The following is an 18,730-nucleotide window of genomic DNA, read 5'->3' on the forward strand; positions in this document are numbered from 1 at the left end:
ATGCTATCTGATCAACCTGCTCTGTTATCACACTGTACACAAGCGACTTATGACACAACGGAATAAAACACAGAATGGCTGAACTGAAAGGTCACATATGAGCTACACACCAAATGTTGTAAGTGATGGGGCTCCAAATAACGATTAAAAAGTAAATAAACAAACCTAGCTGACAGCTACTAAAGCTAGCATAAGGTTTCTCTAAACTCTGTTATGTCAGTGTAGGAAAGAGGACAGGTGAGGAATGTTTCTAAGACACGCATAATGGAAATTAATCCTGTTGCAAGGAATCAAGCCATTAACGAAGTCACTAAGGTCTTGTTGACAAGTAATGTTTTTAATTGAAGATTTTCCCAAAGTCAGGTCTCTATCGAGCTCACTAATTTTCCCCAGGCACACCTACAACCTCCACTGTTTTCAGGGAGCCTGTGCCAGCATCCAACTGTCACTTCCCAAATTACTACTCGTTCACGCCTGGATGACCCATGAAAAAGAAACACACAATCAATGTCTGTCCAGTTTTGGGCACAGTTCCACTGAAAATAATGGAACGGCACCTCTCTGGAGGAGAGGGATCTACTGCCAGGAGTCTTGGTTCATAACACTGCCTAATGTACACTCCGTTCCTAGACGTTCTGCTAGAAGGGCACAGAAGAACACAGGACAAAACATTAATGTCACCGTGCTAGTGTGACGGTGCAGGTTCCAGCACTGTGCACATGGCAAAACAACCACCACCTAGCAGTGGCATCGGTGCCATCATTCTTGCAAAGTCCTTTGGCATCACACTATAGGAAGGAAACAGAGCTGTTGAAGCATCATTAAACGGGTGAACTTCCCCCATCACTAATTGGGCTGCCAGTGTAACTGGGTCACCAATCACAAATGGCCTCTGAGAACAACTGGGGGGGGGGGGAATCAGCCTTTTTATCAAGAGTTAGTTGGTTTACTTTACTGTGCATGGACATGGTTGCATTGCTGCTTGGGAACAGCACTGCAAGAATGGGGGAAGCCAGACATGTGCAAAGGTTGGGAATTTAAAAAAAATATATCATTGGAGAATTTAATTACATTTCCCCCCACATTCTTCTCGTAAGATTGCCTTAGAGAGCGTGCAGTTGTTCAGGAGTATAATGGTTCCGCCCTGACTCTCAATAGTTTTGGGACTAGAAGGGCTTTTATTTTCCAGCCTTCTCGTTTGCTTTTGTAAAGGTCTTCTTTACCAGGTGATGCATGCCATGCCCCTGGGGAATGCATGACTTTGCCAACCTGATAATGATATGACTGCTGGCCTTCAGACAAAGCCGGGGTTCTGTAAATTACATGCTTGCTAACAAAAAGCTCAAGACAATATCTGTTATTAGGACAGTTTTGCAGAGACCAAGTTAAGGAGTTAAAGTAACCAATTTCTGGCATACACCATCTTCCGAAGGTGCAGGCCCAAAGGCAGGCCATGAACTCAAAACAAAACTTGTTGTAAATTGCAAACTGAGTATTTATTTCAGGGCAAGGGGAATAAAAATCAAGAACTGCAAGGCCAGGAAATTCGTATTACAAATCTAATATTTCTAAGTGTGCGGCATCATTAATCCTAACAGATTTCAAGCCCCTCATATAAGCAGCTCAGCTTTCCTTACGGTAAAGTGCATGTGCTTATATCTTCTCTGGATATAGTTTGCATTAATTCTTTTTCCTTAATGCAAACCCTGATTGTATGATTTGCCCTCAATTGTCCCCATCTGGACTGCAGCCCTTGTTGCAGTTAACACAATATAAACACAAAACTTATTAGAAAAACAAGAGCAATACAATTAAAGGGTCCAAATCACACTTGGTAGTCATAAAACAAAGGCCCTACTTTCAATAACACCCCATTACTTTAATGAGTGTAATAGATGTGAAGAAATAGCCTTCTGATTTCCCATTCATAACCAAGAACAGGATTTTGTGCCAAGCCTTTGCATCCTGGGAGTTCCAGTTGCCAACCGTCCCTTCCTCAGCCAATTCAAGCCGGGCGGCTACACACACACACACACACACCCTCCTTCAGGTTGTCTGGAATCCCTTCCTTCTGATCACAGGTATTTGAGGGCTGCCTGAGGTCACTCAGTGGAGCCAGGGCCACTCCTGTTTACTTTTATCAGACGCCCATGGATGTGGAGTCCCAGAAACCGATCCACCTCACAGAGAGTCAGAGTCAGAAAAGACACTAATGAAACTCAGGCCCGTATGCACGGGGGTGCCTGTGAGTGCCTGGCACCCTCCCCAAACAGCTGTGCCTCCTTCCTGCCCCCTCTCTGTGAAGTGCCCGCCTGGCTTGCCGGGAGAGGGGAAGCACGTCTCAACCCACACTCGGCTTGCTGCCTGTGTGACTGTAATGCCTGAGCTGCTTTGGAAGGTGCAAGACAAAGTTCCTGTCTTTGCTCTCCTCTCGCACAGGCCGGGCCGGGGAGAGGATGTGGGGAGAATAGCCTGTGGGCACCAGGGATCAAAGGGCTGCTCAGGGGGTTATTGTGCTCCTGCTGCTGCTAGCTAGCTGAGGAAACCAGGTTGTGTCTGTAAAACCTCAAGGGGCTCTCCCAGGTCCTTCAGCAACGTTTGCCAGCCATCTTGGATCTTCTGGGGGTAGGCTTTGATTCCAGAGCTATACACAGTGCTTCAGAAAGAATGCAACTTCCAGACACAAATCCTGACCTTTCTTTATAATTTTGCTGCTCCCCCCCCCATTTTTACCTGTCAACTCTTACCTAGCCATGTCTCTCCTCCTCTGTATTTCCCTAACAACAACCTCCCTGTGATGTCGTCAGCTCCCACTGTACTAAACTGCCCCCTTGGGGGGCCCCTAGCAAAAAAAAAAATTCTGGGTATGGGGCTGACAAAACTGGTCTCACTGTTGTGGCCAGGCAGAAAACAGGAAGTGAAGTAAGGGTGCATGTGGCACAGAGAGGGCACCACCCGTTCTCTTCTTTTAGTTCAATGATGAAGCTCTTGTACCAGTTCCCTTGCCCTCCCAGTCGCCTCGACAGATGGGCGTGCAGCCATTACCAGCGGGTGTCCTTAGTTTCGTTTGATTTCCCACATGAAACACTAGTCTAAATTTGGACTAGCAGGTGTTTTGCATATAATTACTGGCCTATGCACTGATGTTCTTGAGGCAAAATCCACCGTATTGGCCACACACGTGTTCTCTTCTCCTTTAGGGACAAAACACACTGCTCCTCGGCACACTTCAGGCCTCATGGCATGCAACGCTCTATTTAAGTGTGCCCAGTCCAGCAAGCTCTCAAATGCTGATCTCAATCATGCAACCAGTGAGGCTGGCCGGAATGGATCTAAGGATGGGTCAACATCTGGAACAAACTTTGGTGCTTATTTGATTCTTAAGCTCTATTTCAGAAATATAAAAGAAGCATTCACAGGGATCAAAGTCTGACCCATGATACTGAGTCCCAGAAAGCATATTCTGAGGGCAGGGATTAGATACTTCCCTCAAACCTGCCTGTCTAACCATGTTCATTATATATTGATCTTAGGAAACCAAGCTGGAAGCCCTCCATAGCAAGGCCAAAGGGTGGATTCGGACACAGCAACAAGCCATGCGCTCACAAGCCTTGTGCTCCCTCACACACTCCTCTTCCTGTGTGCTTCAATTCCACTCGTTAATCCAGCTTCAGTATAAACCATGGTTGGCTGCTACATCTGAACTGACAACATATTGTTTGCATTGACCCTCCAATACAAGTAGGCTTCCCAAGTTCCCCCGGGGGGGCGGGGAAAGCCCCACCCCAGAGGCCCGTTCCCAGCCAACGGCAGATCAGGCCCCGGGGGGAACCCCACCCCGACGTGCGCGTCACCCAGAAGTGACGCGACCACGCTGGGGGCGGGGACCACTCTATGGTTTTCCCTCGGATGGTCATGGCCCCGCCCCCAGCGTGCCCGGCGTCGTCACGTCACTTCTGGGTGACGTGCGTGCAGCTATTTCGACTTGGCAACCCTAAATACAAGATAGCAAAACATCACAGGCATCAAGAAGCATGATAGCTTTTTAAAATCTCGGTTCTAAGTTGCGCTCCAGATACATCCAGAAATAGCACCAGTCACAAGTCTAGATGGACAAAGAAAAAGAAATTAGCAAAAGCGTATATCCCTGGAGTCAAGTTCTATGTGGCCTCAGACTGGGTGTCCCCCTTGGATTGACCAGCAGCAGTCACCCTCCCGAGTTTCTCCTTGGCCACAGTTACATTTTACAACCTCTTATTCCCATTAGCCCCCTCCCCCCGTTGTGCCTTTAGACCACTGTGCCCTCAGTCCCCTTCCTTATTCCATTCCCAAGTCTCTCTAGGCCCAGCTTCCCAGTCGCTCCTGGCCCTGCTTTGGGCAGTCATTGCTGCCTTCCCTGCCTCTGAGCCACCAGTTGCCCCTGTGGCTTCCTTCTCCACCACTGCAACTTCCCCCCATTGCAACTTCCTCCCCTGAGGGTGCTGCCTCCTCCTCTGACCTCCCCCCACCTTTCCCCAGGCTTTCCTTTAAATCCCCAACTGTCCTGCCCTTGCCCATGCCTTCCCACTGGCATCAGTGTGCTGCTTCTGGCCTGTTCGTGTTCACTCTCGAATGGGCCACGAGAGGCCCTCACACACTGGTCAGGGTTTGCAGGGCCAGCCAGCCGGCCATACCAGGAGTAAAGTTAGGGCATCAAGAAAAAAGGAGTCATACACCTGTGTGCATGTGCAAAGTGACTCTTTGTGCCATACTGAATACCATTCTGAAGAGTATGCCAGCCTTCAGGAATGGCTGTGGGGGTGATACACATACAAAGGACTGTGGCAGGAATGGGGTCCTGATATGCACCAATGCAGATGTTCACCACGGCATGTAGCGTTTTGGACCATGGCCACTGTTTTATTCTCCCATTTTAGGTTTCAATCCTAATCCCACTACAGAAGTGAACCTAAGAGAAGCAGGCACACAAGTGCTCATGCATGCACATGCTGGGCATCAACACACAAGCATACACATGCCACACACACACACACACACACACACACACTGAGTGTCCAGAAGGAATTGGAGATATCTCTTGGAATGAATACTGGGAAACCCTGAAAAATATTTAGCCCTGATCTCTCCGGCAAAATACATTTTAATTATACTGTTTGTTAACCTTGGATCCCAAGCTGAGGAGGGCATGAGCTAAAATGAACAAAGGGGCATTGTGTTCCACATCTATTTTCAAGGCTAATGTAAGCCATCCTTGTAGACAAGTATGCACACAGAATTGCAAATTCATTCTTAAGGAGTCAGTGATGGAAACACATTTGAATCTCAGATCACCTAAAGGAATGGCCTGTCATCTAAATTGCAAAGTTTGGAGAAAAATACATTGAAGCCACTCATTTCCCTTCCTTTACCCTGCCACTTACCAACCCCCCATATTGAAAGACTCCTCACAGCTCATTTCTCTCCTGAATCTTGGAATCATTTTTGCTATGTACATTTTTTAAAAGCTAGTTTATAGATACCCTTCTAACCACATTGATATAAATCCAAAAGTAAAAAAGCAAATCCCAAAATGTGTGCTCAACTTCAGCTCACCTAAAATGAATCCTGTTAACAAGAGGGCCTCTTATTGGTGACATTCACCTTGTAGACCTATTGATATTTTAACCTCTGCTTTGCCTAAAGGAGCTGACATTTCTTAGGGCTTGGTACTGTGGGCCACACCCACTTAACTTTATTATAAACTACATTTCCAAAAGCCAGATTATGAAATGCTGTTAAGGTGTTCCATGCATCGCGAAAATGAAATTTCCCTATTAGAGATTTGAAAGGTTGATTGTTTCTCGCAAAGACCACCAGGGGGTGCAGAAGAGCAATGCATGATGTGTCCTCTCTCACTCAAGCACTCATGCTATTTTTAAAAAGGACACTATTAAAGGCTTGTGCTGCCAGCTACAGATCAACACATAGCATCACAGTAAGGTAACACGAAAGCAAGCAGAGGCTAGCTTCCCAATGGCAAATGGGGAATTTGAGGAATTCAGCAGTGTGTGTGCCTGCATGTGTGAAGTGCTTTCAAGTCCAAGCTGACTTATGGCAACCTGATAGGGTTTTCGAGGCAGGAGACTAAAAGAGGTGGCTTGCAACGCTCCCTCTAAGCTGTGGAGTCTTGTGAGCAAAAATTCTACTCTGTGAGCTACTGGCAATAAAGTTGTGAGCGAGCCATTTGGCTGCTGCATAAATCAGTTTGCTCAGGAGCTGTCCTTCCTGAGCTGAGACAAAAAATGTGTGAGCCGGAGTCTAAAAAACGGTGAGCTAGCTCACACTAACTCAGCTTAGAGGGAACGCTGGTGGCTTACCATTGCCCGCCTCTGCACAGCAGTCCTGGAATTCCTTGGAGGAATTCCTCCCATCCAACTAGTAACCAGGGCCAACCCTGCTTAGTCTTCCAAGGTCTGACAAGATCGGACTAGCCAGGGCCATCCAGTCCAGGGCCAGCAGTGTTTAGAAGGCAGCTTCTTCACAGTGAGTTAATGTGACTCGCAGGAATCAAAACAAAGTCAAATGTACTTACTCTACATAGTAGACACCGTATACAGGATCTTCAATCTTTTCCCAACCAGCAGGTAGTTCTAAAAACAAACGAATATCCATTGCTTATTTTTCAGGCTTATTTTAAATTTATTTTCACACATTTATAACCTGCCTATTTCAGAAGGGCTCAAGGCGACTTCGAAACACTCTAGGTTTGCTTCCGAAGCCAGTCATCCTATCTCCCGACATTTCATGCAGTAAGACGTGTGTCACTGTCGTCAGCAAGTAAGCAATGAAAAGTTCTGAACACATCAACGTGGGGGGGGGGGCTTCCAGTGCTCCGCTCTGCAGCCTCACTTCTGGCCAGGGCTCGTTCCCCTGCACTTGCAACTCCCGTCCCTTGAAGAAGGAAAACTATCAGCAGCTGCCAGCACATCTAGAAGGCTGGGGAGACGGAATGACTTCATCACACACAATTTAGCCCTTCCTTCACCCACCACAGCGGATTTACTTTATTATTCGGATTGTAAATTGTTTCTTCCGCAGCAATTAAGTCAACAAAGAGATCAATAAGTCTGTGGTGATGGGTGCTTTTCATGGGCCAGAGCCCAATGCATCAGTCTCCTAAGAGCTTGCTGTTCTGTGGTGGGTTGTGTTGTGTCAGAGAATCCCAATAACTGTCCCTCCTCCCCCCTTCAAAAAGTTCTCAGTTCTCACGGTTGTGGATGTCTATTTGAAAACTGAGGGACAACACAGCATAATGGGAACTCACTACTAATGCCACAGGACCTAGGAACAAATAAAAATATTATGTGTTGGATTCCACCTAGATTTACTGTGGGCACAAGTGGGAATTCTCCCCCCTCCCAGGAAACCCAGATCCTGTTTTAAGGGTTTCTGAAGGTCTCCTGTCCCTCAGGAGCAGCATTTCAGGGACATTGTGGGCTTGGGGTGGGGGTCTGTGAAAAGCACTCCCTACTCTGAAAATGTGGAAATTCTAGGTGGGATCCAAGTCATGGCTGGCATTTCACATTCTTCAACCGGCAATTAAATTCTTCACAGCAGTGATCTCCTCATCGCCATGCTATTTATTTTATTTTATTTTATTTTATTTTAACTTATTATTAATTTTTTATCCCGCCCTCCCGGCCAAGGCTGGCTCAGGGCGGCTTACAACAATAAAATTCGCATAAAACAATCATAATAAAATCACATACATTAATAAATACAACATTAAAATTCAAACAAAATAAAGTGCTAGCAACAATCCTCTTTATCTCAATTGACTCTTTGGCCTTCTGCGGGTATCTCAGGTAATGGGCATGGGCTGTGTTTGAGGGACCTACGGGCCTGGTGTTGACGTCCACCCCAACACGTCTATTTGATAGAAACTGCTCAGGCCTCATTAATTAGAGGCACCACACAAAGGAACTCTCAGTGCTCAGTATGCTGCTAACATGACTTGATTAGCAGCAAGTGTCTCTTGACTCTATTCAAGGCATTTAGTATTTCTTATCATAACTGAAATGAATCAGAATCTCGGAGCTGACAGCAGAAGTCTCTGTGCACGTGCAGTCATTTTATCATGTTACAAAACTTGTCACAGAATCATTATCCCTTAATCATGCCGTAAAGTGATTTTCGGTTTTAAAGCGACTGCAGGGGGAATAAATGCAGCAACAAGATATGGGGGAATGCTTAGGGAAAGCGCCCAGCTTCTTGCTGGCAGGCTTGCTAAAATGGAGGCGTAAATACTTCGGTAACCACAATTAGTCGATGAAGAAACACCAATTGAGTGTACATCTGAGTTTGTTTTAAAAACTATTTTGCTTTCTGTCAATGAAAAAGAAAGGAGACAGATGTCTACAAACACTAGGGTTGCCGGGCCGAGCCTGGCAACTGGTGGTAGTGGGGAGTTGGGGGCAGGGACATAGGGGGGGGGGGCGTGACATCAGTGATGTCACTAGGTCACATCCAGGGATGAAGAGTAGCTCTAGGAATTGCCGGAAACTCTAGGATTTTATCACAGAGTTTCTGGTGATTGCTATCCCACATATCTTCTGGTTTTTCCCTGCTCACTTCACGAAAGCTCATACCCTCCCACGTATGTTGCTAGTCTTTAAGGTGCTACTGGACTCTTGCTCTTTTCCACTCCTACAGACAAACACAGCAACCCATCTTGAGCTATTTCCATTTGAAGAAAATTACTCTCATTTTTTAAAAACCTTAAGATGGGTTATTTATTTATTTATTTATTTGATTGTATTTATACCCCGCCCTCCCCGCAAACGGGCTCAGGGCGGTTATGACATGGCAGTATAAAATAGGGTTAAGGCATGGCAGTATAAAATAGGGTGGCCATATGGTCCAACACCCCCCAACATCTACTTGCAAATAATGCATTCACAAGCAATTCAACACATACTAATCCATCACTTGCTCTCCGTGGGCATACCATAAATGGAGGCAACTCCACGCCCCATCACATGCTGCCTTGACCCGTGCCCTTCGTGGCTGATTAAAGCTGGCCATGATGGGTTTCGAGGTGCCCTAAGGGAAATTATTAATAAGTCCCTCTTGAAGGGACTGCTCCCTGGGGCACTCAAGGAAGCAGTGGTCCATTCTCTCCTGAAAAAAAACATCTTTGGACCTGGCCAAATTGGAAAATAACCGGCTGGTCTCCAACTTGCCCTGTTTGGGCAAGATAATAGAGAGGGCTGTGGCAATCCAGTTACAGAGCTTTTTGGATAATGCTTCCATTTTAGATCCCTTCCAGTCTGGTTTTCGCCCAGACCACGGGATGGAGATGGCTCTGGTCACTTTCACGGACAACCTCTGAAGGCATCTGGATCAGGGTGGCTCAGCAGTGCTGTTGTTGTTGGACCTATCGGCAGCATTCAACATGGTTGACCATCAGGTACTGATTCACCACCTTGCCGACACTGGAGTCCACGGGCTTGCCTTGCAATGGCTTGCCTCCTTCCTCCAAGGTTGGGGACAAAGGGTGGGACTAGGGGAGCAGGTAACCCGAAGGCACCCACTGGATTGTGGAGTGCCCCAAGGGGCAGTGCTTTCCCCGATGCTATTTAATAACTATATGCACCCCCTTGCCCAGATTGCCCAGAGGCATGGGCTGGGATGTCACCAGTATGCTGATGATACCCAGCTCTGTTGTTGGGTGGCCAGTCCGACTAAATCAGAAGATCTGGACCGGGCATTACAAACTGTGCCTGGATGGCTTACACTGAACTGACTGAAATTGAATCCAATGAAGACGGAGGTCCTGTGCCTGAGCTGGGGTGAGCCGAGGGTAGGGATACCAACCTTCGATGGGGCTCCACTGGTGCCAGCGCCAGAGATGAGGAGTTTGGGAGTGCTCATGGATGCTTCCTTAACAATGGAGGTCCAGGTAGCAGCCACTGCCAAGTCAGCCTTTTATCATCTTTAACTGATCAGGCAGTTGGTTCCCTTCCTTGAGCGCAACGACTTGGCAACAGTGACCCACTCAATGGTCACCTCAAGACTAGACTACTATAATGCTCTCTACATGGGGTTGCCCTTGTCTCAGATCTGGAAGCTACAGCTGGTGCAAAATGCAGCAGCCAGGCTGTTGATGGGCCTCCCTATACGGGAGCACATCCAGCCTGCGCTGAAAGCACTGCACTGGCTACCAATAGCATACCGAATCTGCTTCAGGGTGCTGGTTCTTACCTTTAAAGCCCTTTATGGTCAGGGGCTGACATACCGGAGGAACCACCTTTCCCCACATGTTCCCCAGAGAGCACTGTGGTCAGGGTCCCAAAATCAACTGACCCTCCCGGGGCCTAAAGACACCAGCCTGGCCATAACCAGGGCCAGGGCCTTTTCGGTGATGGCTCCATACTGGTGGAACAAGCTCCCAGAAGAGACCAGGGCCCTGCGGGACCTTATGCAGAGCTCTTCCACCAGGCCTTCAACTAAGGAGCCACCCCCAATAATTGTAAGCCCTGTCCCTCAGAGTCACCAACAACAGCCTGTGCCTGCCACATAAGAAGCAGCACAAGCAGTGGATCAATAGGAAAGGTCATCAAATTGCTGCAGCCATCGCTAAACAACATTACTATTATTGTCAGACTTAATATGTACTAGCACCTTTATATCTGGACTGTTTTAGAAGGTTTTAGGATTGTTTTAACTGTTATTTATGTGTTTCAATCCTTCTGTAAGCCTCCCTGAGCCTGCTTCGGCGGAGAGGGCGGGGTATAAATATATAAATTTGATAAATAAATAAATAAACAAACTTTGTGTTATAAGGTCTTTATGGAAAGAACATATCTTTCAACATAGAGGAAAGAGAACCTGTAATTTTCAAAGTGTCTGTTCGTTTTCCCATCAGACATAAAACCAACAAACCAAGAAAAAGGGGGGGTTGATTTTGAATCTCCATTAAGAGTTTGTACACATTTGTGGCTCAGTTCAGACACAACATGAAGCCATAGTTTATTTAGACATTGGCTAGTTCACGATGCCAGGATCTGACTTGCGGATAATCATTCAAATCCCACTGCCCCACTAAATTATGGCTTCATAGCTTTTGTTTTGGCCTGGAATCTCTGTGGTTGGGGAAGTGCAAAGGTAGCACTGGGAAACAAGTCAGGATTAGGGCTGCCAAGTGGGGGCGGGTGGCGGGTAAACCCCCGCTTCGGAGGCCTGATTTCCGCCGCCGCGGAATCGAGCCCTGGGGGGAACTCCGCCCCCCGAAACGCAGCATGGCTGTGTCACCAGAGGTGACACAACCACATCAATCACGTTTGGGGCGTGGCCCGGATCATCGGAGGGAAAACTCTATGGTTTTCCCTCCGACGATCGGGGCCACGCCTTCAATGTGATCGACGTCGCACGTCACTTCCGGTGCCTCGAGGGACGGCTCCCGGAGCCCAGCAAGACTCCCCCGCCGGTAAGATTTTTTGACTTGGCAACCCTAGTCAGGATCAATCCTGGATGTATGCATATGTACACCAAGCAAGGGTTGGGATTAGCTGGGGTTAATTTGCCAATTTCAGAAGATGGGTAAAAAAAATGACCAGTGGAGAGGCGCACGTTCAAACAATCTCACTAACCCATCATTAGATGAATTGGTTTTCTTTATGTCTGAACTCTGGATTCCTGTCAAGAAGGCAATGCATACATTTACATGGGGTGGCCCTCCTTAGGACTGTACCATGTCAGGTGGAGAATATGTGATTTAAATGCTTTCCGATAATAAGAACTCCTTATACACTAAACCGCATCAGAGAGAAGGGCAGACCCAGACTTCCTGGCATGCTGGGTCTCCATAGCAATTTTTGACACCGAGGGACAACTGTATCGAACTACTCCCCACCACAGCCCCAGCAGGGTATCAGCGTGCTCTTCTTCTGAAAACGCTAAAAGAGACACAGAGAGGGAGGCACAGACACCCATATAAAGAATCGTCTTTTTCTGACGTAGCCTGACGTGTTGCCTCTTCCTATGTTATCGATTTATCTGGTGCATTTTTATCCCCTCCTTCCTCCAAGAAGCTCAGGGAGGTGTACATGGTTCTCGCTCCCCCAATTTATTCTCACAATTCAACAGGAAATGTAATCGGTAGTGTAGCTGATGCAATCCAACAGCTCCCCATTAATCAATATGAGGCCGCTACCCAGTGTGCCATCTTCCAACTGCACTGCCATACGGACACAAATAGCTCCAGACTGAAACCCACATAAACACACATGGGCTAATTACTCAAAGTTTATATTTGTAATTCAGAACTGGCTGAGAATCAAGGGGGAAAAATATTGCGTGAGTTTTGCTCCACATGTTCCATGTTTGCAAATAACAGGCAGGTTTCCCCTCCAACTTCCCCCACCCACGTTCCACCCGTCTGAAGCATCTTTGGATTCCTTGAGAGACAGAGGAAGCAAATGCAAGCCAGTGATCATTCAGGGATGGTGGTGGTGGTGGTGGGAGGAAATGCTTGGCAAGAAATGGTAAGTCGGTCCTTTCTACATTGCTTCGTAAATGAGGGCTCTGTGTATGGAGGCAAGACAACTTTGTCTTGAATAGGCAGTAAAACAGATATTGAAAATTAAAAGGATGAGGCATAGAAGACAATGACTTTTTAAAAACCTACAACTAGGGGTGTGCCAGCCACCCCACCCTGGTATTTTTTGGGTTTGGGTATACTGGACACAGGAGCTGCGGTGGCTCAAGTGGTTAAGACGCTGAACTGCAGGCTGTGGAAGGTCAGTAGTTCAGCAGATCGAGACCCGGGTGCCGCATGACGGAGTGAGCTCCCGTCTCTAGTTCCAGCTCCTGCCAACCTAGCAGTTCGAAAGCAAGAAATTACAAGTAGATAAATAGGTACCACTTCGGTGGGAAGGTAACACCGTTCCATGCACCTTGGTATTTAGTCATGCCGGCCACATGACCGCGGAAATCTCTTCGGACAGCGCTGGCTCTTCGGCTTTGAAACGGAGATGAGCACCGCAACCCTAGAGTTGGATTCGACTGGCTTTCGAGCAAGGGAACCTTTACCTTTACCTTTTTATACTGGACCCAAAAATATTGGTATTTTCTGATATTCCCAAATCCTAAAACTGGTATAGTATTTGCTGAATATTCAGGAAACCCAAATTTTATAGTCAATCGTCCCCATGGGGTATAATGAATAATCGAGCTGCAAGAGGAGCCAGCCCAGGGTCAGCCGGGGTGGCAGAAGCTGAGAGCTCCATGCCACCTTGGCTGGGGCTGGCTCCTCTTGCAGCTATACTGGTAGCTGATCAGATTATTTTTTTCCTTATTTGTCTCTGTGTTCATCTGTTCATCACACTATCAGTTGTCATGCAGAACGCTCTACTAATGGCTATGCCGGAAGCTGGCTGTAGCCCTCAGATATAAAGCATGTTTGGGATTATTCTCACTTTACAGAAACTAAGGGCCAATTAACACTATGCAAAACCAAGAGGAAAATTAACAAGCGCATTGGTCATTTCCACACCATTGTCTGAGGCATTAAACATCACAAACTGTGAAGGAAATAATTATCACCAAAAAAGAACACAGAGCAGATACGTCAGGAAGCTGCAGGTCAGTTTCAGCTCTCCAAACGTATCCCCAAAGTGTTTGGAGATCTATACTTCCTATCCCACTTTTCTAGCATTTAGCTCTGCAAACACACAGCAACACATTTGCTAAATATAATCAACAAATCAGCTGTGGGTGAAATTCAGACTCAAAAGACTTGCAAAATATATAATTCTGAGGAGCATCTAGCACCATTTGGCATTCTGATTAACTTTTAAAATTCACATGACTCATTAATTGTTGTTGTTGTTCAGTCGCACAGTCGAGTCCGACTCTTCGCGACCCCATGGACAAGATCTCGCCAGGCCCTCCTGTTTTCCGCCGTCCTCTGAAGTTTGCCAAATTTCATGTTCGTTGCATCTATGACACTGTCTAACCATCTCATTTTTTGCCGTCCCCGTCTTCTTTGACCTTCAATCTTTCCCAGCATCAGGGTCTTCTCCAGTGAGTGCTCCCTTCTCATTTGGTGGCCAAAGTATTTGAGCTTCAGTTCCATTACCTGGCCTTCCAGGGAACAGTCAGGGTTGAATTCTTTTAGGATTGACTGATTTGATCTTCTTGCAGTCCAAGGGACTCTCAAGAGTCTTCTCCAGCACCATAGTTAATTGTATACTGCAGCAAACTGAAACACTACAAATTTCCAAAATCCACGCCTGACCAGGCTTGGCTTACTAGATGACATATTGACAACTAGCCCAAGTCAACTGACTGCCTAGGGCTGCCAGGTCCTCCCTGGCCACTTGTGGGGGTGGGTGGGGTTGCCAGCTCCAGGCTGAGAAACTCCTGAAGATTTGGGGGTGGAGCCTGAAGAGGAGAGGGGCCTCAGTGGGGTACAGTGCCACAGGGTCCACCCTTCAAAGCATCCATTCTCTCCAGGGGAACTGACCTCTGTGGTCTGGAGATGAGCTGTCATTCCAAAGGATCCCCAGGTCTCACTGGGAGGCTGGCATTCCTATGACTGCCTGTTATTGACTGGTCAAATATTCCATAGGAATGCCCCTCTGCAGGTGAACACCTTGCCTTTTTGTACACCCTTAGGGTCTCATTGGTAGCAAGGGGAGATGTGGGGGCTGCTGCCCCCTTGATCTCTAGCAGTCAGGGGCAGAACTAGCAGCAGAACAAAGCCCCTGCTGACCACTCGAAAGAACTGCAAGTATCATCAAGCGAGGCAAACTGGCCATGGCGTTGCCTTACACAACTGCCTTTGAGACCTGGTCTCCCCACCCCCACCCTTTTTTAAAATCTGACTTCCATTTTTTTAAAATAGTTGTTACTTTGTTTTGTGTTTACTTTGCATTTTTTCCATTTTGAAACTGACTTTGGTGTTCATGGAAAACTACTAAGCGAAGTACATTCATTCAAGGTAGCTACCTTACCTAACACTGCTTTAACTTTAAAACAAAAACAAAAAATTGAAACCTTGCTTCACTGTTTCACTGTAACAGTTAACTAATCTGATTTTGTAATTAGCAAAAGCCATTCCAAACATGTTGATAATGAAAATGTTTCTGTGTGCTTTCTAATGACTTTATTATTAACTGACCAATCATTTGAAAATGGCTTGAGGGTCCACTGACCAACTCTTTTTTGACCAGTGAAATAGCTCCTTATGTTCCTAACGCATGCCTCCTAATATTTATTTACTTTATTCATACCCTGCTTTTCTCCCCAATGGAACCCAAAGCAGCTTACATTCGCCTCCATTTTATCCCCACGATAGCCCTGAGAGGTAAGTTTGGTTGAGAGAGTGAGACTGGCCGAAGATCGCCCAACGATCTTCCATGGCAGAGTGGGGATTCAAAACTGGGTCTCCCGGGTTCTAGTCTGACACTCTTAACTGTGACACCACACTGACCCTCTCTCAGGTTGGCATGAAACGAGAGCTAATGCCTGCTCTGTGAATGGATTCTACATTGCATTCAAATTGAAACCAATAAAGGATGAGAAAAGAGTGGGTGTGGTGAACGCAGAACAGTACTTTGTATCGGGCAGAAACAGTGACTTTGCAATTTTCTAACCAAGGAGAAGTCTGTGAGATGCCCGATTTCAAGACTTGATGGACACAACCCGAGCCACACAACAGCCACTGTTTTATGCCGTTTAAATCTGACAGCTGGGCAGGGCTAGAAAATGGTTTGGCAATAACCAGGTTTTCAGCACAGCTTCAATCAAACTACTGAAATACGATACGGGATTTGTTCCAGATTCTGAACGCCTTATTGGGACAGCGGGCTTACAGGTATCCATTCTGGTCTGGCCACCTGAAGTGAAGTACAAACCACATGGCAGAATGCATACGAAAAACTTACACTGTGGCATGGTGTCATCATGCCAGTCTGCATGGAAGAAGTCATGTACATACAAGCACTGCATGGTTACACCACTGCTGCACAAATCCACCAAGAACTGGCCAGCAGAAGTAGTTAGCTGTGTTGATCCATCTTTAGAGAATTTCTATTATCGTGGGGGGAGGGGTGATGAGACTTTGTACAAGGAGGACCTTGTCTGCAATCATCTCGTGATGCAAAAAGCAGTTCTCTGTACAGTAAAACTCGGCTACAGTTTGCTGTCACATTAGGCTTGTTTTAAATTAAAAGAAGCAAAAGTGATACAAAGGAAAAAAAAAGATGTTAAGCAGTTATAACGGTGCAGACCAAGTGACACAGCAAAAAATGAGAGATGGATGATTTACCTAGTTCACTGTCCAGTTCCTCCGTGTGTACCCCTTCTTCTCCAAAGGAAGAGCAGTAAGTGAGATAGAAAAAAATTAAAAAAGAAAAATTCAGACACCGACACCAAGCAAGCAATTTCCCCTCCAGTATACAGCAAAACCAACACCAAGTTTTGTAACAAACTAGCCCAAACCCACAGACCACCACAGTCAGTGGAGACCTCCTACCCCTTCCTGATGCTACTAAGAATGGTGCTTTTGTGCTTTTTTTACACTGTCAAGCTAATGAAATAAATCCTCCCCCCTCCAATTTGTACTGGGATGGAGGAGAGTGAGAGAAATAATCTTGTTTCAGGACTAGCATCGCTAGTTCACTGAAAGGTTAACCACCCCAATCCAAAGATCAGGGCCCTGCGGGACTTACTGGACTTATTCGCAGGGCCTGCAAAACGGAGCTGTTCCGCCAGGCCTGCAGCTGAGGTGGTGGGTGTCCAGCTACAGTGGCCTCCCCTGCCTCATCCCGTCCCTTTCGTTTCATCTTATTAATGGTGCTCCTGCCCACCTAGTTACTGAAGTCATCTAGGCATACACATGGGATCTGTAAAACTGTTTCACTATCTTGTGGTTTTAAACTAAATTATTGTTAACTGTGTTTTAAATGTTTTACTTGGTCGAATCCTTGTTGTGAACCACACCCTGAGCCTGCTCACAGGGGAGGGCAGGACGGAAGTGTAATAAATAAATAAATGAATAGTCCTGTTTTAAAATGGGCAGATGGTACTCTGCCATCTGCAAATAGCTGCAGGTGCTTGGCACACAGAAGTCCCAGGTTCAATCCCCAGCTTCTCCACTTAAAACAATCAAGTAGTCAGGGATGTGAACTAAGACCTCTACCTGAGACCTTGGAGACTCACTGCCAGTCAGAGTGGACAATACTGATCTTGATAAACCAAAGGTGTGACTCAATATAAGGCAGCTTCATGTGTTAATCTACACCTGGGTTTCCCATTCCTACTTCTTGTGCATGTAGCTTTATGCATCAATCAGAGCTCTTGAAAACCTATGGGATTCCAAGCCTCAGTGCAAGTATCTGTCTTTAGTGTTGGAATACTACATTCAGTGAGCTGCTGCTTGAGCTCCAAAGTAACTGATGGCCCAACCCCCACCCCAAGCTAACAGGAGTGCAACCTACCAAGTACAGCCTACGGAACAAACCCTGCTGTAATGCACTGGGTTTGCTCAAATGGTTGTGTCCATTTGTGCTAAAGTACCTCTTTGTCCTGGGGTCCTTGTCCTAGCCTTTGAAACACAAGTCCCCAAACAAAAGTGCTTTCTGATGCAAGGTTTGCTTTAACAGACGATTACTTGCAAAAAATGTGTCACATTCAAAACACTTAATCACCCACTTATTTTAGTGAGCACCATTTCCATCTGCTGATGATGGTATGAATGACTGGAGGTGTTGTTTTGGTCTAGAAACAAAATTGCAGCCAGCAAATGGGAAATGATAAAACTTGCAAGCAAATGGTAAAAGAGAGCAATGGATTCAATATAGCACAAGTCAGCTGGACCTCAAAAATTCTCCAAACAGGAGAGACATCATCATCATCATCATCAAACTATTGTTCATTATTTCAGAAGCTTTTATGCATTTCAAAAACATTAAATTGTAACCGAGAAGCAACCATACTAGAAGTCAGAGCATATGCATCTAAAAAGTTTGCAACTGATATCTGAGTCTATAGACATACTGTCACAAATTAACTTAATGAAGCTACCCTATGAGTTTCACCGGGTTCATGGCTCAGTGGTGCTTTTTATACATAAGATCCTAAAATCAACCTCTTGGTGTGCCCAATTAAGAGAATTTCACAAACAGGGTTGCCCAGGGCTATTTTTGGGCAGGAACACACAGGAACGGAGTTCCAGCTGGCTCCCGAGTTGGCCACGCCCAGCAGGAACTCATTAGCATAACAGATCACACCCAAAAGCATAAACTCATTAGGATTGGCTACAGTGGTGTATGGCCTAACATGCAAAGGAGTTCCTGCTACAAAAAAAGGTTTTGACAACAAACAAGGTAAACAGAATAAGAAGCAAAAGGTCGGTGTGGCTGGATGTCCACACTTCTGGTAACATGGGGGTGCGGCCTAATAAGCTAATGAGCTGTGCCATCAGGGTTGTGGCCTAATATGCTAATAAGTTTCTGCTGTTGGGTGTGGCCTACTATGCTAATGAGTTTCTGCTGGTCTTTTTCTACAAAAAAAGCCCTGGTCAGTTGCCAGAGGCCTTCCCGGGCCAAATGGACCACTGTCTCATTCTCTAAAAGGCAGCTTCATATATTTTAAACCTTCATACTCAAAAAGGGTTGCCACCCACCAGGTAGGGCCTGGAGATCTCCTGCTGTTACAACTGATCTCCAGACATTTTCTCAGCTCC

General features: G+C 46.3%; 1 protein-coding gene across 1 annotated transcript in view; it reads right to left on the bottom strand.

Moving 5' to 3' along the window:
• MAGI1 (membrane associated guanylate kinase, WW and PDZ domain containing 1) overlaps positions 1–18,730 on the bottom strand; it is a 664,522-nt gene that overhangs the window by 118,746 nt on the left and 527,046 nt on the right. The window contains exons 7-8 of the mRNA XM_015419356.1: positions 16,313–16,348; positions 6,572–6,629 (exon numbers count right to left, since the gene is read on the bottom strand). Of these exons, the coding sequence (XP_015274842.1) occupies positions 6,572–6,629; positions 16,313–16,348 (94 nt within the window). The remainder of the gene's footprint in view (positions 1–6,571; positions 6,630–16,312; positions 16,349–18,730) is intronic.

The sequence above is a fragment of the Gekko japonicus genome, unplaced genomic scaffold (assembly GCF_001447785.1).
Source record: "Gekko japonicus isolate JY-2015 unplaced genomic scaffold, Gekko_japonicus_V1.1 scaffold307, whole genome shotgun sequence".
Lineage (NCBI taxonomy): Eukaryota > Metazoa > Chordata > Lepidosauria > Squamata > Gekkonidae > Gekko > Gekko japonicus.